Source organism: Prionailurus bengalensis, chromosome C1 (genome assembly GCF_016509475.1).
Source record: "Prionailurus bengalensis isolate Pbe53 chromosome C1, Fcat_Pben_1.1_paternal_pri, whole genome shotgun sequence".
NCBI classification, from domain to species: Eukaryota; Metazoa; Chordata; class Mammalia; order Carnivora; family Felidae; genus Prionailurus; species Prionailurus bengalensis.
Genome location: NC_057345.1, coordinates 111,211,762 through 111,236,575, shown reverse-complemented (window position 1 = coordinate 111,236,575; position 24,814 = coordinate 111,211,762). Strand labels below are relative to the sequence as shown.

The 24,814-nt window shown below is 39.1% G+C and overlaps 1 protein-coding gene across 2 annotated transcripts in view; it reads left to right on the top strand.

Annotated features, from left to right (window-relative positions):
• The window catches only part of UGGT1 (UDP-glucose glycoprotein glucosyltransferase 1), a 113,651-nt gene that overhangs the window by 54,897 nt on the left and 33,940 nt on the right, over positions 1 to 24,814 (top strand). The window contains exons 19-27 of one of the 2 annotated variants that reach the window (XM_043576427.1): positions 9,742 to 9,862; positions 12,336 to 12,434; positions 13,642 to 13,665; positions 14,161 to 14,255; positions 15,578 to 15,784; positions 16,739 to 16,870; positions 17,700 to 17,830; positions 21,013 to 21,108; positions 24,345 to 24,447. In XM_043576427.1, coding sequence (XP_043432362.1) covers positions 9,742 to 9,862; positions 12,336 to 12,434; positions 13,642 to 13,665; positions 14,161 to 14,255; positions 15,578 to 15,784; positions 16,739 to 16,870; positions 17,700 to 17,830; positions 21,013 to 21,108; positions 24,345 to 24,447 — 1,008 coding nt within the window. The remainder of the gene's footprint in view (positions 1 to 9,741; positions 9,863 to 12,335; positions 12,435 to 13,641; positions 13,666 to 14,160; positions 14,256 to 15,577; positions 15,785 to 16,738; positions 16,871 to 17,699; positions 17,831 to 21,012; positions 21,109 to 24,344; positions 24,448 to 24,814) is intronic. The other variant, XM_043576428.1, reaches the window with a different exon arrangement.

Here is a 24,814-nt window from a genome sequence, read left to right as displayed (position 1 = left end):
GATCTTATATGCTGCAATCTTGTTGAACTCATTTTATTCTAATAGCCTTTTTTTTTTTTGAAACTTTCTATGTGGAAAATATTGTCATCTTACAGATGATGACAAAAGCATGTCATCTAACATAGTATTGATTCTTCCTTTTCAATCAGGATGTCTTTCTCTTCTTCTCCTTCTGCTCCTCCTCCTCCTGCTCTTCCTCCTCCTCCTCCTCCTCCTTCTCCTCCTCCTCTTCTCTTTCTCTTCTTCCTTCTCTTTCTCCTCCTCCTTCTCTTTCTCCTCCTCCTCCTCCTTTTTCTCCTCCTCCTTCTCTTTCTCCTCTTCCTTCTCCTCCTTCTCCTCCTCTTTCCCCTCCTCCTCCTTCTTCTGCTTCTCATCCTCCTGCTTCTTCTCTTCCCTCTCCTTCTCCTCCTCCTTCTCCTCCCCCTCCTCCTCCTCCTTCTCCCCCCTCCTCCTCCCCCCTCCCTCTCCCTTCTCCTCCTCCTCCTCCCTCTCCCTTCTCCTCCTCATCCTCCCCCTCCTCGTCCTCCCACCTCCTCCTCCTCTCCCTCCTTCCTCCTTCTCCTCTTCTCCTCCTCTTCCTTCTCCTCCTCCTCCTCCTCTTCTCTTTCTCCTCCTTCTTTTTCTCCTCCTCCTTCTCTTTCTCCTCTTCCTTCTCCTCCTTCTCCTCCTCCTCCTTCTGCTTCTCATCTTCCTGCTTCTTCTCTTCCCTCTCCTTCTCCTCCTCCTTCTCCTCCCCCTCCTCCTCCTCCTTCTCCCCCCACCCCTCCTCCCCCTCCCCCCTCCCTCTCCCTTCCCCTCCTCATCCTCCCCCTCCTCGTCCTCCCCCTCCTCGTCCTCCCACCTCCTCCTCCTCTCCCTCCTTCCTCCTTCTCCTCTTCTCCTCCTCTTCCTTCTCCTCCTCCTCCTCCTCCTCCTCCTCTTCTCTTTCTCCTCCTTCTTTTTCTCCTCCTCCTTCTTTTTCTCCTCCTCCTTCTTTTTCTCCTCCTCCTTGTCTTTCTCCTCCTCCTTGTCTTTCTCCTCCTCCTTGTCTTTCTCCTCCTCCTTGTCTTTCTCCTCCTCCTTGTCTTTCTCCTCCTCCTTGTCTTTCTCCTCCTCCTCCTTCTTCTCCTCCTTCTCCTCCTCTTCCTCCTCCTCCTCCTCCCCCTCCTCCTCCTGCTTCTTCCTCCCTCTCCTCCCCCTCCTCCTCCTCCTCCTTCTCCTCCCCCCTCCTCCTCCTTCTCTTCTTCCTCCTCCTCCTCATCCTCTTCCTTCTCCTTCTCCCCCTCCTCCTCCTCTCCCTCCTCTTCCTTCTCCTCCCCCCTCCTCCTCCTTCTCTTCTTCCTCCTCCTCCTCCTCCTCTTCCTTCTCCTTCTCCCCCTCCTCCTCCTCTCCCTCCTCCTCCTTCTCCTCCCCCTCCTCCTCCTTCTCTTCTTCCTCCTCCTCCTCCTCATCCTCTTCCTCCTCCTCCTCATCCTCTTCCTCCTCCTCCTCATCCTCTTCCTCCTCCTTCTCCTTCTCCCCCTCCTCCTCCTCTCCCTCCTCCTCCTTCTCCTCCCCCCTCCTTCTCCTTCTCTTCTTCCTCCTCCTCCTCCTCCTCTTCCTCCTCCTTCTCCTTCTCCTTCTCTCCCCTCCTCCTCCTCTCCCTCCTCCTCCTTCTCCTCCCCCCTCCTCCTCCTTCTCTTCTTCCTCCTCCTCCTCCTCCTCTTCCTCCTCCTTCTCCCCCTCCTCCTCCTCTCCCTCCTCCTCCTTCTCCTCCCCCTCCTCCTCCTTCTCTTCTTCCTCCTCCTCCTCCTCATCCTCTTCCTCCTCCTCCTCATCCTCTTCCTCCTCCTCCTCATCCTCTTCCTCCTCCTTCTCCTTCTCCCCCTCCTCCTCCTCTCCCTCCTCCTCCTTCTCCTCCCCCCTCCTTCTCCTTCTCTTCTTCCTCCTCCTCCTCCTCCTCTTCCTCCTCCTTCTCCTTCTCCTTCTCCCCCTCCTCCTCCTCTCCCTCCTCTTCCTCCTCCCCCTCCTCTTCCTCCTCCCCCTCGTTCCTCCTTCTCCTCTTCTCCTCCTTCTCCCCCCTCCTCCTCCTTCTCATCTTCTTCCTCCTCCTCCTCTTCCTCCTCCTCTTCCTCCTCCTCTTCCTCCTACTCCTCCTTCTCCTCCTCCTCTTCCTTCTCCTCCTCCTCCTCCTCCTCCTCCTCCTCCTCCTCCTTCTTTTCTTCTCTTCTCTTCCTCCTCCTTCTCCTCTTCCTCCTTCTGTGTAATTGCCTGGCTAGAACTTCCTAGTAGGATACTGAATAAAAGTACTGTAAATGGACAACCTTGTTTTATTCCTGATGTTAGGGGGAAAGCTTTACTTTTTCACCTGTAAGTATATTAGCCATGGGTTTTTGTGGATTCCCTTTGTCAGTTCATGGAAGTTTTCTTCTGTTCTTTGTTTATTGAATTTTTTTAATCATCAAAGTGTGTTAGATTTTGTCAAATTCTTTTTCTGTGGTGATCCTGTGGTTTTGTCCTTTATCTATTGATATGGTATATTATGATTTTTATGTAATGTTTTTATAGTTTTTTTTTTTTAATGTTTAATTTTTGGGAGAGACAGAGACAGAGTGTGAGTGGGGTAGGGGGAGAGAGAGAGGGAGACTCAGAATCTGAAGCATGCTTCAGGCTCTGAGCTGGCAGCACAGAGCCTGTCGCAGAGCTTGAACTTGAAAACTGCAAGATTGTGACTTGAGCTGAAGTCTGTCACTCAATTGGCTGAGCCACCCAGGCACCCCTATAGTTGTTAAATTTTTTATACCAACTTAATTTCACTAGTGTACCAAGTCCTTGCTCTTACATAGCTCTGTTTATTCCCCACATTATGTTGTTATTGTCATACAAATTATATCTTTATTATATGCCCATCAGTATCAGTTTATAAGCGTTGCCTTTTATTGTTGTCGCATAAGTGAAATAGAAAAAAGAGTTACAAACAAAAATACATTCAGACCCTTTTTATATTTACCTATATAGTTACGTTTACTTGTACTTTTTTTTTTTTTTTTTTTTTTTTTTTGTAGGGATTCAGTTTATTATCTTGTGTGCCTTTTCATTTTCAGGGAATCTCCTTACTGTTTATTTTGGGTTACATATGCCAGTGAAAAATTCTTTGTTTTTGTTTTTCTGGGAATGTGTTTGTTTATCCTTCACTTTTGAGTGATAGTTTGCCTGGATATGGAATTCTTAGTTGACTGTCTTTTCCTTTTAGCACTTTTAATATGTCATTCCATTGCCATTTGATCTCTGGGTTCTCTTGGAAATTAGCTGTTAATCTTATGAGGTTAAGAGTCTCTTTTCTGTTTTCAGGATCCTTTCTTTGTGTTTCACTTTTGACATGTCATTAATTATGTCTAGGTATGGAACTATGAGTTTTCCTACTGGAGTACATTACATTTCTTAAATATCAAAATTAGGAGCTTTCCAGTCATTATTTCTTCTAGTAGTATTTCTGCCTGTAATGACTTCTGACACCAAACTACTCAGAGTTAGGCCAAATTTGACAGTTTAAGGACACAATTTCCCACAAGCATGCCCTCACTTCAGACAGACAGTGGGCACAAGTTTGGGGGTCCCCCGGTCACCCTTAATAAGTATGAACTGGATAAAAATGCAGGGGCACATAATATCCTCCTCAGTTTTGGTAATTTGCTAGAAGAGCTTACAGAGCTCAGGATAATGCTATGCTTACAATTTGTGTTACGATGATACAGTAATGCAAATGTGAACCAGCCAAAGGGTGAGGTGCATAGGACAAGGTTTGGGAAGGTTCCAAACAAAGATTGTGTTATCTTCTCCCCACAAAGTCAGGATACATTATCCTTCCTGTTCATTGGTGTGTGGTAATGCATGGGGTATGGCCAGCCAAGGAAGCTCAGCCCAGTTTTGGTGTCCAGAGTTTTTACTGGGGCTTCCTGTGTAGCCATGATTGATTGTCATTGGCTATGTAATTGAATTCCATCTCTAGCCCCTCTTTGCTGTTGCCGGAGTTCAGACTGATACTATAGCCCCAAACCTTTAATCGCATGGTTGGTCTTTCTGGCTTGGGCAGCCTTCATTGAATTGTTTCATTAGTGTGAACTGTTGAAAGGCCCACCATGAGTCACCTTATTAGTATAGACTGTATGGTCTGAGGGGCCTACCATGAGTAACAAAGATGCCACTCCTATTACTCAGGAAACTCCAGGATTAAGAGATTACTTTAACAAGGGAGCCAGACAAATTCTTTATTACACAACTGTCTCTTTCTTCCTTCTTCTCCTTCTGGACAGATATGTATATTGATACTCTGTAGCATCCCACAAGTCTCTTCCTTTCTGTTCCTTAGACTGGGTAATCTCAGTTGACATATCTTCAAGTTTACTGAGGTGTTTTTTTTTTTCCCTGTCAGCTAAAATCTGCTATTGAGTCCTTCTAGTGGATATTTAATTTCAGTTATTGTATGTTTAAGTCTGGTTTTTCTATTTGGTCCGTTTCCATAATTTCTTTCTCTTTAATAAAGAGACTCTGGTGAGTCGTAAGTCCCAAAGTTTCCTTTAGTTTGTGAGACAGGATTTCCTTTAGTTTTTTGGTTATATTTAAAATAGCTGATTTAAAGTCTTTGTGGAGTAAGTCCAATACTTGCGCTATTTTAGGAACTATATATACTAACTGTTCTTTTCCTTAGTGTGGGCCATATAGTCATTTTTTTTGTATGTCTTTTAAATTTTTGTTGATAACTGGGCATTTTCATTAATATAATGTGACACTTCTAGAAATCAGGGTCTCTGCCTTACCAGGGTCTGTTGTTGGAGTGGTTGTTTTGTGACTTTCCCGTGCTAATTCTTTAAAGTCTGTATTCTTTGTCCCGTGTAGTGTAAGTCTCTGCTTGTTAACTTATTGGTCAGCTAATGAATAAACAGAGATTTTCATAAATTCGAGAGTCTAAGAAAGTCTCCTGTTTTTCCCCAGGAGTGTTTGTATACATGTTGGGGTGCTCCTTGAGCCTTCCCCAGGCAGTTTACAACTCTGCTGTAGCCTTCAGTTCTTGCTTGAACAGTGTCAGTTTAGTCAGAAGTGAGAGCATTAGGGCCTTCTAAGATTTTTCTTGAGCTTAAACACATCCCTGGACACTGTGCATGTGGCCTTTTAGATTCCAAGGAATATGTGAGAGCCTTTCAAAACCTGTTATGGACATCTCATTCCCAAGCTTTTTCTTTTATGTTTTTGCCACTTCATGTGAGCCCAACGTTTGTCACCACTTCAAGCAACTGAGATATTAAACAATTGCTCCTGATTCTTTTGACAAAGATACCTAGGAAAAAGCTGTTGGCACAGTATGATCTAATTCAGCTCAACTGGAGAGAGCACCTGGGAATATTCCTAGTCTGCTGGTATTTACATTTATTTCAGAGTTACTGGTTTTCAAGACTCCTGTGTAGCTGGGAGAGGTAGATAGCAATAGGGCAAGTTAAAGTGTCTTGAAGGTTATTTTTGTTACCAGGATTTAGCCATATTTTGAATAAAAGTATTTGGAATTTTGCAAGCCTTTGGTTAATTTCCAGAGTTTTGAAAACAATTGATGACTTTTTTCTAGTGTCCTTGATGATTTTTTGTTTTTTGAGGAGGGGCTTTCAGAGATCATCACTCTATCATTCTGCTGAATGTCACTCTCACATACAGTATTTTTATCGTAGTAAAATATATAAAGCATAAAAGTTTATCATTTTAACCACTTTAAATTATGCATAGAGATATAATAAGTACATTCAGTATTATGCAGTATTTACCAGTATCCATCACCAGAATATTTGATCATCTCAAACAGCAACCGTTTACCCATTAAATAATAATTCCTCATTGCTGGCTTCTGTCAGCTACTGATGACTACTCTCCTGCTTTTTGTGTTTATGAGTTTGCCTCTTCTAGAGGGCATCATAGAATATTTGTCATTTTTGTGTCTTGCTTATTTTAAGGTTCATATGTGTTGTAGCATGTCAGAATTTATTTCCTTCCTATAAAATGGAATGATATGTATATACTACATTTTATTTATCCATTCATGTTTTGGACATTTGGGTTGTTTCCACCTTTTGGCTAGTTCACAATGCTGCTGTGAACATTGGTGTATAAATATCTGTTCAAGTCTTTGCTTTCAATTCTTTTGGGTATATACCTAGGAAAATTGCTGGATTTTATGGATATTCTATCTTTTAACATTTTGAGGAACTACTGGCCTGGTTTTTATAGCAGCCATACCATTTCACATTTTTACCAACAAATACACAAAAATTTCATTATTTCTACATCCTTACTGACAGTTGTTAATTTCTGTTATTAAAAAATAATGTATTATTTTTTTAATTTAGAGAGAGAGAGGGGTGCCTGTGTGGCTCAGTTGGTTAAGCAGCTGACTTCGGCTCAGGTCATGATTTCACGGTTCATGGGTTCAAGCCCCAGGTTGGACTCTGTGCTGACAGCTCAAAGCCTAGAGCCTGCTTCGGATTTTGACTCTCTCTCTGGCCTTCCTCTGCTCCCGCTCTCTCTCTCAAAAAAATAAACATTGAAAAAAATTTTAATTTAGAGAGAGGAAGCTGGGGAAAGAGAAGAGGGGGAGGGGTGGGGATAAGGGATCTTAAGCAGGTTCCAAGCTTAGCACAGATCCCGAGTAGAGCTCCATCCCACAACCCTGGGATCATGACCTGAGCCAAAATCAAGAGCCTGATACTCAAGGGACTGAGCTACCTAGGTATCCCTACTTTCTATTATTTTGATAATGGCCATTCTAGTTTGTGTGAAGTGGTATCCTATTGTGGTTTTTATTTGCATTTCCTTAAGGACTAAAGAGACTGAGCATCTTTTCATTTGCTTATTGGCCATATGTGTATCTTCTTTGAAGAAATGTCTATTTAAGTCCTTTATTCATTTTCAAATTAGGCTTTTTTTTTTTTTTGTAGTTGAAGTGTAGAGTTTCTTACATATTTTGGATATTTATCCCTTATCAGATGTGATTTGCAAATATTTTCTTTCATTCTGTTGTCTTTTTCACTTTTTTGATAGTGTCCTTTGATGCACAAAAGTTTTGAGTTTTGTTGAAGTCCAGTTTACCTGTTTTTTCTTTTGTTGACTGTGATTTTGGTGTGCCTAGAAGTCATTGTCAAATCCAATGTCTTGAAGATTTTCTCCAAAGTTTTCTTCCAAGAATTTTATAGTTGCAGCCTTGATCTATTTTGAGTTAATTTTTGTGCATGGTGTAAGGGTCTCACTTCATTCTTTTGCATGTGGGTATCCAGTTTTTCCAGCACCATATGTTGAAAAGACCAGAAATATATTTTTAAAAGAAGCTATTTATTGTGCTGATTGTTAGTGCATTTATTAAAACAAGCCCAAAAAACATAAAAAGTGTTGGCTAAATTCTATTACATGTCTCCTTATGAATGAGGACCTATCCTGGTAGTTTACTAGGGAATTTATTATTCATGGAGCTACTGAAATAAAATATGAAAACATAGTTTTTATTTGAATGCATTTGGCTTAATTTTCCAAAGTTAAGAATAGTCTAGAAGAATTGATAATTACTTTCTTTGTTCAAGTGATATTAATAAAAAGATGAAAGATAATTCAAACATTTTTGTTTTCCAGCATCCACTTAAACCATTTCTTTTACAACATTGTTGGATGTAAAAATTCAGAAGAGTTTTCTGTTTTTAGACACCAACATACCTATTGTTTAAAAGAATGGTCATTTTCAAATATTACCTTTTTGAATGCTAGTTTTCCTCTGTTTTTCCTTATATTGCCAGTGAGAAGTTTGGTTTGGTCTAGCTAAAGAAAGTTTTGTTTCAAATATTATGACATAAGTCATATGTGCTCCTGTACATATTTAGAAGATACTAAATTGGGGAGAATATTCAAGTGTGTAAAGTAAAAATGAAAGTTCTTCCCTTCATCTCAGTCCTTAGAGAAATAACTCTTTGTGACTTCATGTATGTTGAAATATATGTTTACATTTGTATTTTTTAGCTTACCTTTCTAATTGAATACATTTTAGCTTTGTGTTTCTGAACATACAGCTCTATGTCAGTACTTTTAGATTGCTGCATAGTTTTTTAAGAACGAGCAATAATTGGGGCACCTGGGTGGCTTATTCATGTAAGTGTCTGACTTGATCTCAGCTCAGGTCATGATCTCACAGTTCATGGGTTTGAATCCTGTGTTGGGCTCTCCACTGATGACACAGAGTCCGCTTGGGATTCTCTTTCTCTTCCTCTCTCTCTGCCCCCCCTTACTTGCATGCTGGCTCATGTGCTCTCTCTCTTTCTGTCTGTCTCTCTCTCTCAAAACAAATAACTTAAAAAAAAAAGAATGAACAATCATTTATTTCATCCCCTGATATTGCACATTGCTTGTAAAGTTGTACTGTTATAAATAGTGCTGCAGCGAATAGTCTCATATGTGTATCTTTGTACCTTATTATTATTTTTTTTTGAGAAATATCAATTTTTGGAATTGTTTTGTCAAAGGGTATGATACATTTAAAATTTTGAATTGGAGTCACTGTAAAAAGGTACAATATGCAGATGGTATGAAATTCAAAATGTGTATAGAGGTATAAATGAAGAGAAACTTACCCATTCACTCCTATTTGCCTACCATTCATCTTCTCTTAGAAATAATCATTGTGTGTGTGTGTGTGTGTGTATAGACAGGCTGCATCCAAAGTTATGTACGTTTAAAATTTTGATAGATGTTGCCAAATTGCTTTCCCTCAGCTGGCTAGGCTTCTAACTGGAGTCAATTCAGATTTATAATAGAGACCAAAGTTGTATACATGGGGGTGTACATCTCTACTAAGTCATCTAGTACCTCTGTAAGTCTGTTGGGTTGTATGGATGGTTCATAGACTCATTATTAGTTTAGTTTGAGAATTTGCATATGATTTCTCTTTCTTGGGATAATCAGTAGCCACAGAAGATGACTGATTGGAGTTTTTTAGACTTGACTGTGTATATTTGATTCACATCTATGTCTTCCTTGAAAATCGCTTTAAAATATGGTTTTGTATGAAATATTTTGAGTGTGAGAACTTGCAAGTTTCCATAGCCATTTACGCTTCAATTTGAGATCACTTTATGGAGTACAAGTATTTTTGTATATCTGAGAGGCATGAAAAGGAAGAGAAAACGATAAGTGATTTTTCCTCCCTGCTGTGTAATTGTGACTCTGGAAACGTAGCATTACTTGGATGCCTGAGGTTGCAAAAAGCTTGTAGTGATTTTTATAAAATACGTTAAGTGCTTAAGAGAAGGCATTTGCCTTTTTCCTTTGGAGAGAGGCTAACTATGAGCAGATCTTAGGATGGATTTTTTTTTTTTTATGTTAACTTTTATCTAGTTTGTAGAGTTTGCTTATTTCTGGGGGAAGAACAGTGATGTGTGGAGAGACCACAGAAACACGGGTTTGCATTTCATATTTGGATCCCCTTAGCTCTTTGAGTAAGGTATGTCACTTTTCTATACCTCAGCTTCCATCTTTAAAATGGATGTCACTAACATTGGCTTCGTGTTGATGCAGAGTTAAAGGTAATGTACATAAATAACATGTCAAGCTGTGCTTGGCAGTGATAGGGACCTATAACATGAGAACTTCAGTTTTTGGCTCTTACCAGTATAAAGTTAATGCTTTTTAGTGCCTAATAAATGATTATTGCTGTAATTGGTTTAATGCTTGTTCCACTCCCACCAGTTCTTTTTGTCCTTTTAGGGTGAATTGTCCCATGATCAGGATGTGGTAGAGTATATCATGAATCAGCCAAATGTTGTTCCACGAATCAATTCGAGGATTTTGACATCTGAGCGGGAATACCTGGATTTAACAGCAACCAGTAAGGATCATTTCAGGAAGAACTTTGGACCTTTTTTGATTTATGTTTCAGAACCTTTGCATCTGTTGGATTGTAATGTTCAGAAGATAACCTAAGATTGTGACACAATCTTATGTTTTAATTCATAATATTAGCCTTTAAATTCACAAGAATTTTCTCCCAAGTTTATATAGATAAATCCTTGTAAGCTTTGAAAAAATCCATTGTCTTTTAAATGCCGGTTAAACAGGCCTTGGGTGATGAGACTACATCTGTATTTTTTTTTTTTTTTTTTTTTACAGTTGTAGAGCTGTTAAGCATCTGTCTTTTCTTCATCTTTGTTCTAGAATCAGCCAGCAGTGATGTGGACGAACACCTCAGGTGGTTTTACTCTGAGAAGCTAGGAATACCTGCCTAAAAATAAACCTTCATTGAGACATAGTGTACATGCCACAAAACTCAGCCTTTTGAAAACTTACACATTTTAAAGCACACAGTTTTAACGTATTCTCAGTTGTCTAATCATCACTGTCTAATTTTAGAATATATATGGTTGCCCCAAGAAGAAATCATGTAACCATTAGTAGCTACTCTCCATTTCCCCTCACAACCGCTGACCTAGTGTCTGTTTCTAAGGGAGTTTTCTACTGGATATGCCATATAATTCAAGTTTTCTGTGACTGGCTTCTTTCACTCAGCATAAAGTTATTAAGGTTTACCCATGTTGCAGCATGTCTCAGTACTTCATGCCTTTTTATGGCTGATGTTTTCTTATAGGGACAGTCCACATTTGGCTTACCTAATCCTCAGTTGATGGATGTTTGCGTTGTTTCCACAAGAATACCTTTCCAGAGGTAGTTGTGTGAACAGTGTCTTCCTTCTGCCTTTCCTTGTGACTCTGAAAGCCACTTCAGCAAATAGCTGGAAATGAGGTGGAGCTGTTGTCACTCGCCCTGGGGATGTCACTGGGTGTGAAAGATAAGCGTAACAGAGAAGTCCAAGCCAAGGGCCTTTGCTGCTGTGGTGGGTGTGATGCACACAGCTCCAGGTGTGGTTGTTCCTTCATGGCAGCTGTCTTTAATCAACTTGAAACCAAATTCCTTTTAGAGGAAGAGGGACATCTCTCTGCTTCTGTTTGAAAAAGGAAGTGGTTAGAGAGTGAGATAAACTGTTTCTTCATAGTTAGGTTTTAGCTTTTTACCACAAGTTTGAATAGACCAAATCAAGCAGTATTATGAGTCTTTGTTCTAAGTTTTTGTTGTTTCCATCATTTACAATTAAACTGTAAAGAGCTTTTTTTGGAGTACTCCTGAATAAGGAGCACAACAGTTCAGTGTTTTGGGGTACCTTTCTCCACTAAATGTTGTAGCGCTCAGCTGTGAAGTGATGCTGGTTCACAGGGCCGAAAATGCAGTTTGCCTCATGAACATGTTGGAGCTGTCCTTGGAGGAACAGCCAGCATCCTTCTGACCCAGTGGTCCTAGCTCTGTTATTACCTACCCTGCCCTTGGCCTTTGTTGTCCTGGGACCTTCTTAGAAGGATACTAAGTTTCAAGGCTTTAAGTCTTTTGGAGCCTTTTCCCCTCCCCTGCATGATGTCATGAGCTCTTACTTCGCATTGCTTTCCTTTTACTCGAATCCTGACTGGAAGGATAGTAGGCCCCAGGCATAGTTGGTTGAGGGAAAGGACAGATGGTGCATGGGTGGACACACATAGGTGGTGGGGTGGATAAGCCAGCTGTGCTTGGAGGATGGTGAGAGAAGAGTGGCATTTGTGTTGGAACACAGTAATGCAGAAGATTGGGGACATTCTTGGACATAGAGGGTTTATTATACAGAACAGAGACCATTTTGTAGGTAGGAAGAAATTACTGGGTAGTTCAGATCAAATGAACGAGTCGATGAAACTGGGATTTTAGCTAGAGTAACCCAAGGAAAAATGGTTGATAAGAGGCCATTAGTTGGAGAAGAGACTTGTCTAAAAAGAATGAAAATGACCTTTTGTTTGTATTAAAGCTAAAATTGTATTATTTTGTTAGACGTGTAAAAAATGAAAGTCAGAGTCTTAGATCTTCTCTCCCATCATTCTCCCTCTTGCCCTCCATTGCCCAGTGGTATGGGGAAGGGCTTACTCAGGTGTGTCGACTATGGAATGGAGACAAGGAGTTAGGGGATCTTATTAAGAGATTGGTTTCTAGTTGTAGAGTCATAGGGGTGGAATAGAATAAATATAAACCGTTAAAGTGGTGCATGTATGTATATACATACATGAAAGTTATATGGGATGTGTCCATTTTTTATTAACTTTGTGTCTTAAAATGTGATTAATGGGTAGGTTGTCTTGTGAACTTGTTCAGTAAACATGAAACAACAGATTTCACTTATGTGTTTTTTATAAATCTTGTATTATGGTCAAATCAGTTTATTATTTGAATATTAACATTGGATTGAATTAGGCATGTTAATTATAAATCTGTTTCAATTTTTTTTTCAGATAACTTTTTTGTGGATGACTATGCCAGATTTACTGTCTTGGATTCCCAAGGCAAAACTGCTGCTATAGCCAATAGTATGAACTATCTGACAAAGAAAGGTAATCCATTTCTGGCTTATCTTGGATTCAGCATTTTTTTTTTTTTTTTTAGTATTTGTAGAAGTAATTGAATCTTTATGTGTATTGGAGATTCCATAATTTCTTTCATTATTTCTTACAATGATTTGAATTTAAGAAATATCTATTTAAAATTCTTTTGTATGTTTTTGAAAATTCAAATGTTTTTATAAATTTATATTAGATGTTAAGGTCAAATGAAACTTATTTTCGTGATTTTAAAATGAAAACATTTATGATGTAAACATGGGTTAATGGATTGCAAATTAGTTTGACTTACCTCTTCAGTGACAACACTGATTTAATTTTTTTAGGGTTTATAGGATAAACTTGGTTCTAGGAATCCTTGTGCATATTTTTTTTTTTCATTTTTTTTTTTTCAACGTTTATTTATTTTTGGGACAGAGAGAGAGCATGAACGGGGGAGGGGCAGAGAGAGAGGGAGACACAGAATCAGAAACAGGCTCCAGGCTCTGAGCCATCAGCCCAGAGCCCGATGCGGGGCTCGAACTCACGGACCGCAAGATCGTGACCTGGCTGAAGTCGGACACTTAGCCGACTGCGCCACCCAGGCGCCCCTCCTTGTGCATATTTTAAAACTGATTTTAATACGGAATCAGCTAGTTAGGCTAAAGTTATGTGAAATGATATTTTAATGGCAGACAGATGTTTTCCCCCTCTAGCCACTTATTACTCCTTCAGAGCACTGACTGTCATTTAAGGCAGCTCTTTTTTTTTAAATGCTTATTTATGTATTTTGAGAGAGAGAGAGAGAGAGAGAGAGAGAGAGAGAGTATGCCCATGCCTATGCAAGCGGGGAAGGACTGGGGGGGGGGGGAGAGAGAGAGAGAGACTGAGAGAGAGAGAGAGAGAAGCCCAAGCAGGCTCTGTGCTAAAATTCATAAACTGTGAGATCATTGCCCCTAGGCAGCTATTTTTATCTATGCTTTAGTCTTCTCCTAGAGAGAATTTCTGGCTTCCTAGATCTATGTGAATAAAAACAATTGCTCCATTTGGTTCAAGAAAATTGGTTCTGAGGGGCCCTGGAACAGTGCTGTACCATTAGGGGGACTACGGAGCAGAGAGAAGATTGATCATGTTAGACATTATTTAAAATTTTGACTTTACGGTAGGCATCAGTTATAGCAATGACATTTTCTTCTACTCTTTTTCCTTTACCTCTGTCTAGGAATGTCCTCCAAGGAAATCTATGGTAACTTTAAACTTTAGAATGTTTTGTTTCTTTTCTTAATTATCTTATGTGGTTTCAGGCAGCATTGTGATTTAGAATTTATTGATACTTTATTGTGACCTTTCTAGAACCTGTGGATAACAGTAGATAATTTTTCAAATGCAGACAAAATTTGTGTAAATGTTTGCAAAGAATTCTATTTCAAAAAGTTACAAATCCATATGATTCAAGACTGTGATCTGTTACCCACATGTTTCATTGTACTTGCTAACAGATGCCTAAACCATAGTAGAATTAATAAGTGCATGTTCCTAGCTTGTAATTAAGCCAATTGGAAGGTTACCCTGCTTTCGTTCTAGTAGAGAAATTTCACTACTTCTGCTTTGTATTTTTATTAAACATCATTTTCTTATTTTTTGCATGGTTTTCAGAAATTATTTGGCTTAAGAACAATACTGAAATGTGGAATGTGCTTTTTTCCCCTCCGACTCAGTATGTTGTTTTCTTTTTATACAGATGATTCCTTCATTAGGCCTGTAACTTTTTGGATTGTTGGAGATTTTGATAGCCCTTCTGGAAGACAGTTACTGTATGATGCTATTAAACATCAGGCAAGTGTCTACACCTCCACTCTGTGTACTGATGTTACTGTTCTGTGCGGAAGGCAGCTGTCCTGCTGTCTTAGTGCTTGAGGGAAAGGAGCATTGTTTCTTCAAAGGTCTGTCTTCTGGTGAGAAAATAGAGGAGACTGGAGTGTTCAGACTTTATTTAAGGGAATAGATTCTTTTTTTTTTTTTTCTTTTAATGTTTATTTTTCAGAGAGAGTGAGAGTGGGGGAGGGGCAGAGAGAGGCGGAGACAGAGGATCTGAAGTGGGCTCTGCATTTTCAGCACAGAGCCCACTGTGGGGCTCGAACTCACGGACTGTGAGAACATGACCTGAGCTGAAGTCAGATGCTTAACTGACTGAGCCACCCAGGCGCCCTGAGAATTGAAATTAAAAAAAATATATATTTTAACTGAAGTAAAATATAGGATCAAAAGAAGTGCACAAATCATAAGATACATAGTGTCTCAAAGGGAACACCCAGGTGGCCACCATCTCAGTCAAGAAATAGAGAATTATTGAATTCCTGAAAGCCATCACCCTGTTCCCTGTTTCCTCTTCTTGATTATTTTTTACTTTATTTAAATGGAATCTTATATATGTTTGTTTTCTTTACTCAGCATTTTGAGATTTATCCATGATATTACCAATAGTGGTAGTTAGTTCTTTTTCGCTGTGCTGTATTGTATGTCTATACCACCAAGTTTTGTTTGTTTAATCTATTTCATGGACCATGTCATCTTTTTCTAGTTAGGGGCTATTCTGAAGAAGCTGCTATGACTATTTTTGTATTTGTCTTTAGATAACACATTAGTATGAATTTTTGTTGCTTGTGGTCATGACACAAGGTTTTATGGGTCCCAGATCTCTTCTCCCACACGGATTATTGTCTTTTTAATCAGGGAGAGATCAATTTTTACTAGGAATCTAGAAAGGCCATGTGAACAAAGAGGTGTTTGAACAGAAGCCTGAAGATTGGTTTGGGCTGAGGAAAGGAAAGATGGGATAGACTTGGAATTTGCATGCCAACATAAAGCATGGAGTATGTTAGAATAATACAAAGTGTTTTGGGGAATACAGGACTCTGATGGTCTGTAATGGAGCTGTATTTTCAGGGATGGTAAGAAATGAAAGGTAGGCTGGGGACCAGTTCATGTAGGGGTTTGAAAGCCTGGCTATAACATTTTAATTTTATTCTGTGTGCAGAAGAGAACTGCTGAACACTTTTAAGAGAGATTGTATTTGCTACTTACTGGACTATGACTGATGTTAATGCCACTTTTTAAAACATCTACCATATAACTCTTATTTCCCCTTTTGTAAATAGAAATCCAGTAACAATGTTAGAATAAGCATGATCAATAATCCTAGTGAAGATATAAGTTATAAGAACACTCAGATCTCCAGAGCCATCTGGGCAGCTCTCCAAACACAGACGTCCAACTCTGCTAAGAACTTCATCACAAAAATGGCCAAGGAGGAGACTGCAGAGGCCTTGGCTGCAGGAGCTGACATCGGGGGGTTCTCTGTTGGGGTAAGTCTTTGTGTGTTGCATAGGGCTGCCTTGTTCTGTTACTTTCCACAGAAGTTCACTCCCGTGGGCTGATGCATCTTGTTCATGATCGGGATTTTTTATTTTAGTACTGAGTTTCAGAGGATTTCTTTTAGTTTGGAAGAATCTTTCCAAGAAATAACAATTCTGCCACATTCTGTTCACTACTTTTAATATTTTTAAATAAAGTTTCATATCTTATATGATTCATATAAGTTTATATTTTGATTTGTTTATATAGCAAAATGATTGAAGTTTCTTAAAAGTTAGGGGTTTATGTGTTCTTAATGTGTTCTGATATAGGCCCACATGTATTCATCATGTAAGTTACTTACCTTTTGGACTGTTTTGTAGTTTTCAAAAAAAAATTTTTTTTTTTTAATGTTTATTTTTGAGAGAGAGACAGACAAAGTGTGAGCCGGGGAGTGTCAAAGAGAGAGGGAGACACAGAATCTGAAGCAGGCTTCAGGCTCTGCGCTATCAGCACAGAGCCCGACGTGGGGCTCGAACTCACGAACTATGAGATCATGACCAGAGCTGAAGTTGGACACCCAACTGACTAAGCCACCCAGGCGGCCCTGGACTGTTTTGTAGTTTTAAAATTCTTATAAAATGATGGTGTACTTGATGTTTCAGTCAGAAAAAAGACCCTTGAAATTAGCAAGATTTTAAAATGCAGAATAAAGGTGTGATGAATAATTTGCCAGTTGAACAATCACATAAAAGAATAGGAACAGAAAATAAGCATTACTTGATAAGTGGGAGGGTGGGGGAAAATGGGAAGAGTGAAGAATTGAAACATCATAATGTTAATTATTAAAATTTTGTTCTGACTTTCCATTAAAAGAGTATTTTGTGATTTATTCATTATGATTATTCATTTTTATGGCTTGCTTAATAACAATTACTTTTCCTTAATAACAATTACTTTCCTAGGGCATGGATTTCAGTCTTTTTAAAGAGGTCTTTGAGTCTTCCAAAATGGATTTCATTTTGTCTCATGCCATGTACTGCAGGGATGTTCTGAAGCTGAAGAAGGGACAGAGGGCAGTGATCAGCAATGGAAGGGTGAGGATTTTGTTCTGAGACAAGCTTGATCTCAAATTAGATCAGTGAACAGTGTTGGCGGTGTTCCCTGAAGCTAGTAAACTAACTTTTCAAACAGAGTCACTCTTTTCCTGAGGGGAATGGGGCTTATGCAGTGCTGATGATAATTTCTGCACCCTGATTTCAGAGGAGGCTTGCTTTTGTTACAAGTGTTCTTGTGTAAAACCTTCCCACTGTTTATTATGTCCTGTCCTGTGTATAGTGACGAGAGTGTGGTGTCTCTCAGAGAATAAGCTGATAAAGTTTTGATCTGTGAAGTATTCATCCCCTGTGGGGACCGTGTTCATAGTTGTGCAGTCTCTGTGAACTTCATTGGTGCAGGCTTAGACTCTTTCATGCATATCTGCAGCCATAGACATGAGACTCGGGGGGCCAGGGGGGGCATACCAAACTTTAAACTCTTAGCACAGAGGGTGAAATCTCTGCTGTCTGTCACTCACCACACTGCATCTCTTAAAAACATCTTAAAAACTTCACCGCACTGCATTTAGTTTTATTATTTATATCCAGTGAGAATTAATGAAAACTTTATTGCTATTTTGTTTTACTTCAGAGTTGCTGACTAAAAATATTGTGACATATACAAGTGTACACTCTGTGTGGTTGAGGAATTGATAAATAACTGGATGAATTGATTTGGGTTTAATTTTTGCCTTTTTCATTGATTTTATTAGATGTATACATGTCTTAGGTCTTTACCCTGATAGGCTTCTAAGATAGCCAGACGACCACAGATGGCTTCTTTACAGCTTGCTGATTCTAGCACTGACCATGCCGCTCCTCTTCACAGATCATTGGGCCGCTGGACGACGGTGAACTCTTTAATCAAGACGATTTCCACCTCCTAGAAAATATCATCTTAAAAACTTCAGGACAGAAAATCAAATCCCATATTCAACAGCTTCGGGTAGAAGAAGATGTGTACGTTTTGCCATGGAAGAAATTAATTAGTGCATACCATAGGGGCTGGGTTAATTGAACATTCCTTGTGCTTCCTATTTCATGGTGTTTTATTTTCAGCTTGAACATATAATAATGCTTTTCAGTTCAGGTGTTTACTTTTGCTTCTGTTGAAACAAGTTAATTTATTTAAAGAACTGAAGTAGGTCTCTTTTGTTTTTTCTTGGTTGTGGAAAATTTCAAACATAAGCAAAAGTAGAGGGGTGAGGTGAGGGTTTTTTTTTAGTTTTTTGTTTTTTGTTTTTAACCTTGGAATACTTTCGTAAAGAGGTACTTTCCCTCATTTGTTTTATTTTGTTCAGGAAAGGAAAGTAGGCTAAATGCTTCTTTTCCTTTATTTATTAGCATAGAATAATGAGTTGTTTCTCTTGTATCCTGCATAGGTGATGAATTGGTTATTGTGGTTTTAATATTTATTTTAATTCTTTCAGTGTTCTTGTTAGCTAATGTATTTTAATGAGTTATTTCTCAGTGGGAAGAAAATGAATTATTTAACTGGTCCACGTCCCTGGTGTGGACCCATAGGTCCGTTACGGACCCATAACGAGGGCCCATAGGTCATATACACATGGTTCTTGTATTAAATATTAAATGAATGTAGTAGGAGAGATATATTTTATGTTTAATTTTTTGAGGAACCATCATGTTTTCCCACAGAGGACGTACCATTTTACTTTCCCATCAGTAGTGTGTAAGGGTTCCAATTTCTCCACATCCTCATCAATACTTGTTATTTTTTGGGTTTTTTTTGGTAATACTCTAATGGATCTGAAGTGGTATCTCTTTGTGGTTTGATTTGCACTTCCCTAACAATTAGTGATGACATCTGAATATCTTTGGAAAAATATCCATTCAGTGCTTTGTACCTTGTTTTTTTTTAAGTAATCTCTCCACCCAGTGTGGGGCTCCAGCTCACAACCCAGAGATCAAGACTTTCATGCCCACTGAGCCAGCCAAGTGCCCCTACTTTGCACATTTTTAATTGTGTTTTTTTTTTATTATTGACTTATATGAATTCTGTGGAAATATGTAAATATTTGGGCTATTGATCTTTTATAGATAGATGAGATGCAAATATTTTGTCCCATTCTGTGAGTTGTATTTTCACTCATTTGTAGTGTTCTTTGATGAGTAGTTGGAGGATACGCAATTTAAAAGTTCTGTTTTTTTTCTTCATCTCTTTCACATACCCTCATGCCACAGGGTTTAAGATACATGTCTTAGTGAAGAACTGACCTCGATAGCTGCCAGAGTAGTCCCTTTGCCAAGCCTTGTGTGATAGGGGAAGGAATCTTTTTTCATCTCAGTCAGTAGTGGGGCTACAGATAAGGAGGTTTCCTTCTACCTCACTGGCTCTTCAGTGATACCCCTTGTTCTGGCCTGTGAAACACTTCTCTGATGCAGGCTAGGAGGTGTTCCCATGTCTCGAAGCCATCATGTCACGGGCATAGGCTTGGTGTGGTGTGTCCTTGGACCACTCCCTCTCTCTGTGAAGTCTTTGTGGACTACATGATTGCCAGACTGTGTACCAGAGACTTGCCTTTTACTAAAGAGAAGTGGCTCTGGGTCTCTCCTAGGTGGATTGAGGGAAATAAGGTAGTCCCAGGGCTACCTAAAGATAAACTAAAACTATTCGGGCTCTCAGAATTACCTTGCTTGCCTAGAGCTTTCAGTAGTGCCATAGCTGCACCACCTTGGAGTGGCCCGCTTTGACAGCCACAGCTTTCACTCATGGCCCAGACCTGCAGCCACAAGGCCATCCTTAGCTTTCTGAAGCTCAGCTCTGGGCTGTTTGATCAGGGTGCTTTGTGAACTTTTAGGGAGTTTGTTGTTTGCCTGCTCAGCCAAGTCCATACAACCCAGCATCCCTTGGCGTGTTTTGTGACAGTGTTGACACATCACAGGAAACAAGTGGCCTGGATTATATGTATTCAGAGTCAGTAGTGAGAAGTACCAGAGAGGTAGTTTGATATAGCTGTTTGGTTCAGTGAGAAAATGTATAGGCTTGATTCCAGTTCACATAGTTGCAGGTGTTTTTTAGAATTCTTAGAATTCAGTGCTTGGTTCAGCAGATTTGACCTTTTTTATAAGTCTCCTGATTTAGTTCAAGATCTTCCTTAGTTAGAAATCAACTTTAGAAGGGTCAGGGAAAGCAGAAATACTTTTCTACATTGTTTACTGCAGCGCTGATTGTAATAGTGAAATAGGAAGCAACCTGGATGTTCGCTAGCCAGTTGGTGATTATGACCTATCCATAAACATATTAGTGAAAATATTGATGCACCCTGTGTTTATTAACTAACAAAAATATGTTTGTAGTATATGTTTGCAATATATTGTTAAATGAAGAAGCAGGTTACTAAATAATATAATCCCACTTATGATTATATATGTATTTATATATGTTTAAAAATATAGAAGAATTATGAACCAAAATGTCATCAGTGCTTAACTCTTGATAAGGGCATTATATGTATATCTGTTTTCTCATTTTTTTTTTAATTTTTTTTTTTCAACGTTTATTTATTTTTGGGACAGAGAGAGACAGAGCATGAACGGGGGAGGGGCAGAGAGAGAGGGAGACACAGAATCGAAAACAGGCTCCAGGCTCTGAGCCATCAGCCCAGAGCCCGACGCGGGGCTCGAACTCCCGGACCGCGAGATCGTGACCTGGCTGAAGTCGGACGCTTAACCGACTGCGCCACCCAGGCGCCCCTGTTTTCTCATTTTTTTCTGAATTCTTTCCAGTGAATTATTACTCTAATAATCATAAAAACTATTAGAGGTGTTTAGCAGCGGGTGAGGGAGAAGGTAAATACCACAAACTGACAGTCTGTTACGGGATGGGCCCTGAGCTTGGTGCTTTCTGTTGAGCTGATGCAATGTTTACAAGAGCCATACCAAGTAGGTACTACTATCCCCATTTCACATATGGGCAAATCGGTGTCTTCTTTCAAGGTTATGAAACTACTCAGTTACAAAATCGTACTTTTTCTCATCCATGCCTGTTGGTAAAAAGTTCGTACATTCTTCAAACCGTCTTGTTGGTATTCACTACTTAGGCTGATTATATCATGTTCAGCAATAATTGGAAAAACCTTCGGTGAAGGAGATGCTAAATCTTCACCAACCATGTCTTTCAGGGCAAGTGACTTGGTCATGAAGGTGGATGCCCTCCTGTCGGCTCAACCAAAAGGAGATGCAAGAATTGAGTACCAGTTTTTTGAAGACAGACATAGGTATAGAGTTAATGTTGAATTCATGCATATTCTTGAATAAACTCTTAAGGTTGCCTGTATCTCATCTCCTTTATTTTTCCATGTGAAGTGTGTACATAGTTCTTACTGGAATGGCAAATTTGTCCACGGTTTATTTTTCATATATATGCATTTTCATATGCAGAATTCATAAAGGGATCTTGGTTGCATAAACATTGACGTTTATTTCTAAATCTGAAATTTATTTAGACAGTACCCTTTTAGAAAACAGAAAGCATTTAATGACAGATCAGTTGTAATTTTCTGATAAGAATAAACGCAGGTTGTTAGAACACTTGTATCGTTCATCTTTTACTGAAAATGGTTTTGTTTTCAATAAAATAAAAATAAGTTTAGTATTATGAAGTTCTTGCCTTTTGTTTTTTTTAGTTTTTTATTTGAAAAGTTTCAAAGCTGCTGAATAGTTGAAAGATTATTACAGTGAACACCCAAATATCTTCAACCTGGGTTCACTGGTTGTTAACATTGTGCCACATTTATCTGTCATCTACCTGTGGGTCGTGTATGTATGTATAGTATATACAGTGTGTATGTTTGTGAACAAGCATACATGCACTCACATTTTTCCTGAACCATTTGAAGGTCTGTTTCAGACATCATTACACATCATGTCTGAGTTCCTCAGCATGTGTCTCCTGAACACTTGGGGTATCTCTACCATTAGCATATTTCAGAGATTTAGCCTTGATACGGTGATAGTAAGTAGCACACAGTCCTATTCACCTTTCTCTAAGGCCCCTGTAATGACCTTTGAAAATGGTTTTGTTCTTTGATTTGGTCCAGATCACACATTGCAGTCCTTTGCTGTGTGTCTCTGTAGTCTCCTTAAATCCAGAACTGTTCCCTGCTTTTTGTTTTTATTTTATTTTATTTTTTGTTGTTGTTTTTTTGTTTTTTTTTATTTGTCTCTTATGACCCTTTTTTCTAACAGTCCAGGCCAATTATTTTGTGGAATGTCCCATAGTCTAGGTTGTTTTCTCATGATTAGACTTAAGATTAACTTGTCTTTAGAAAGAACCTCTACAGTTGATATATGTAGCCAGGCAGGTTATATATCTTGATATATCTAGATATACCACTAAAACCTTAGAGGTTTTAGATACAGATGCCTGCTTCCTGCTCCTTTATGATTCTAATTTAATTAGTCTGGGGTAGATTGGACTTTGGTTTAGTTGACCCATGCTTTCTGATATCCAGTCCTTGTGGGGATCAAATCTGACTGGACTGTTTGATCCAGGCTAGAATGGAGAATCTGTTAGAAACCAGATGATTTCTGAAGCTGGTGCTGCTGGTCTGGAGCCACATTTTGAGAACAGCTGTAGTAGAGTTAAAAAAAAAAACACAACAAAAAACGGTTATTTTAAAATAATTATTGGCGGCTGAAATTGTTAATTTTGTCAAAAATTGAAATCATCTGCTTTGATACAGGCACAAAGCTGTTCCGATGGTTATTTCCAAAACTGTTAGGATTTGAAATAACCTTCATCACCATTTAAACTATACTTACACGGTTTTTTTAGTTAACATTTTATTTTGTACTTTTGTTTTCCTCCCACTGGGTAAATATTCTTGCACAGAATAGTAGTGGTTAGCGCCGGAACTACATTAAAACATTGTTCAGCACAAAGATAGGCACTGATTTGACCAGTTAAGATTTTGGAAAATTGGATGTGTTTTGGAATTCTTTCACCTTTATTCCTTTTCAAAATGTATCAGAAGTTCTTGCTTCTCTTAAGTCATCTAAGTCAATGTGACTTCATAGGGAGGCTGTGTAGCTGGAAACCACAGATGGGAAGATGCAGGTTCTCCCCCAGAAATCTTGGGGGTACAAATTGCAGTCTAACCAGCTGCTGTTTTTTACTTATTAAGACAAAATATGTATAACTTAATATCCTTGTAAATTGGCTTAATTCTTCTGAACTTGTGATTAACAGTACATATTATCCAGAAAAATAATTTTTTATTATTTTCTTTAACGTTTTATTCATTTTTGAGAGACAGAGAACACGAGTGGGGGAGGGGCAGAGAGAGAGAGGAAGACACAGAATCCAAAGCAGGCTCCAGGCTCTGAGCTGTCAGCAAAGAGCCCGACTTGGGGCTCGAACTCACGAACCGTGAGATCATGACCTGAGCCAAAGTTGGACGCTTAACCAACTGAGCCACCCAGGTGCCCTGAATTTTGCTAATTTTTAAATGAGAAAACTGGTAATATTCTTTTTTTTTTTTTTTTTAATGTTTGTTTATTTTTGAGAGAGATACAGAGTCGAGTGAGGCAGGGGCAGAGAGAGGGAGACACAGAATCTGAAGCAGGCTCCAGGCTCTGAGCTGTCAGTACAGAGCCTGATACGGGGCTTGAACTCACTAACCGTGAGATCATGACCTGAGCTAAAGTCAGATGCTCAGCTGACTGAGCCACCCAGACACCCCATCCAGAAAAATATTTGTGTCCTGTGACTCAGTAATCTCATGTCTAGGACTTTGTTCACTCCAACGAAATTTCCAGTGTGAAAAAAAGTATATGTACGAAGTTACAGGCTGCAAGCCATCTAAATGTCCAGCAATAAGAAATAGCTTGGGTAAATATGGCAGATTCACAGGGTAAATAGAAGATTTTTTCCTATTCAGGATATTTGATGTGTAACAGTATGGAAAAATCATGATAAGGTGGTGGGGGAAGGAAGGAAATTGTTATAAAATTGCTACTCTCTTTATACAGGCATTTGAGAAGGTCTACAGAGAAAAATGCCACAGAATGGTTGGGTTGGGGTGGCAAGATTTTATGCTTCTTTCTTTTTTCTCTCACAAGTTTTCTGTAATGTTCTTTGTGTTTAAAAAATCCGTTATTTCTTCTCTCCTCATACCCTTCTCGTCAAGAAAAAAAAATTGGCATGTTTGTAATTGTCGAAAACAAACATCAGCTTTTAGCAGTTTTCGGTTAAATACAATTTCAAGCTGGTTTTCCTCTATTAACACATATCTTTTGGTTCATTTTGAGTGAATTTGAATCTTCAGGTTTTGCAAACTTTGAGGTAGATGTAATAACAGAGTTAACCACCATGTAGCCTTATTGTTTTAGATCTAAAGTGTTTTTGGAAATGCTGAGAGGGCTGATAACTTATGTTGGCCTTAAAAAAACAAAGTTAACTTTGTTTCCTGTTTTCCATGAGATTCACGTTTTGTCTTTTTGATCTCTGTAGTGCAATTAAAATGAGGCCGAAAGAAGGGGAGACATACTTTGACGTCGTGGCTGTCATTGACCCTGTCACCAGAGAAGCACAGAGACTTGCCCCATTGCTCTTGGTAGGCATGGCTTCTGAGGCTGTTCTCATCTCTATCTGAAGTGGTCACAGGTCCTGTGACTCTCTGAGAGTCTTATTGTTCCCGTAGTTATCTTCACAGGGCATTGGAAAATGCCACAGGGCATCAAAAAGCAAGTGTCTTCATATAAATTGATAGTGGCTCTGGAAACATCCTTCTAACCTTAGGATGTTGGTACAAGTTTGGTTGGTTTCCTCATGTACTAAAAAAAAAAATCCTATTTACAGCAAGATTTTTTTTTTTTCTTTAATGTTTATTTATTTTTGAGACAGAGAGAGAGCACAAGTAGGGAATGGGCAGAGACAGAGAGGGAGACAGAGAATTCACAGCAGGCTCCAGGCTCTGAGCT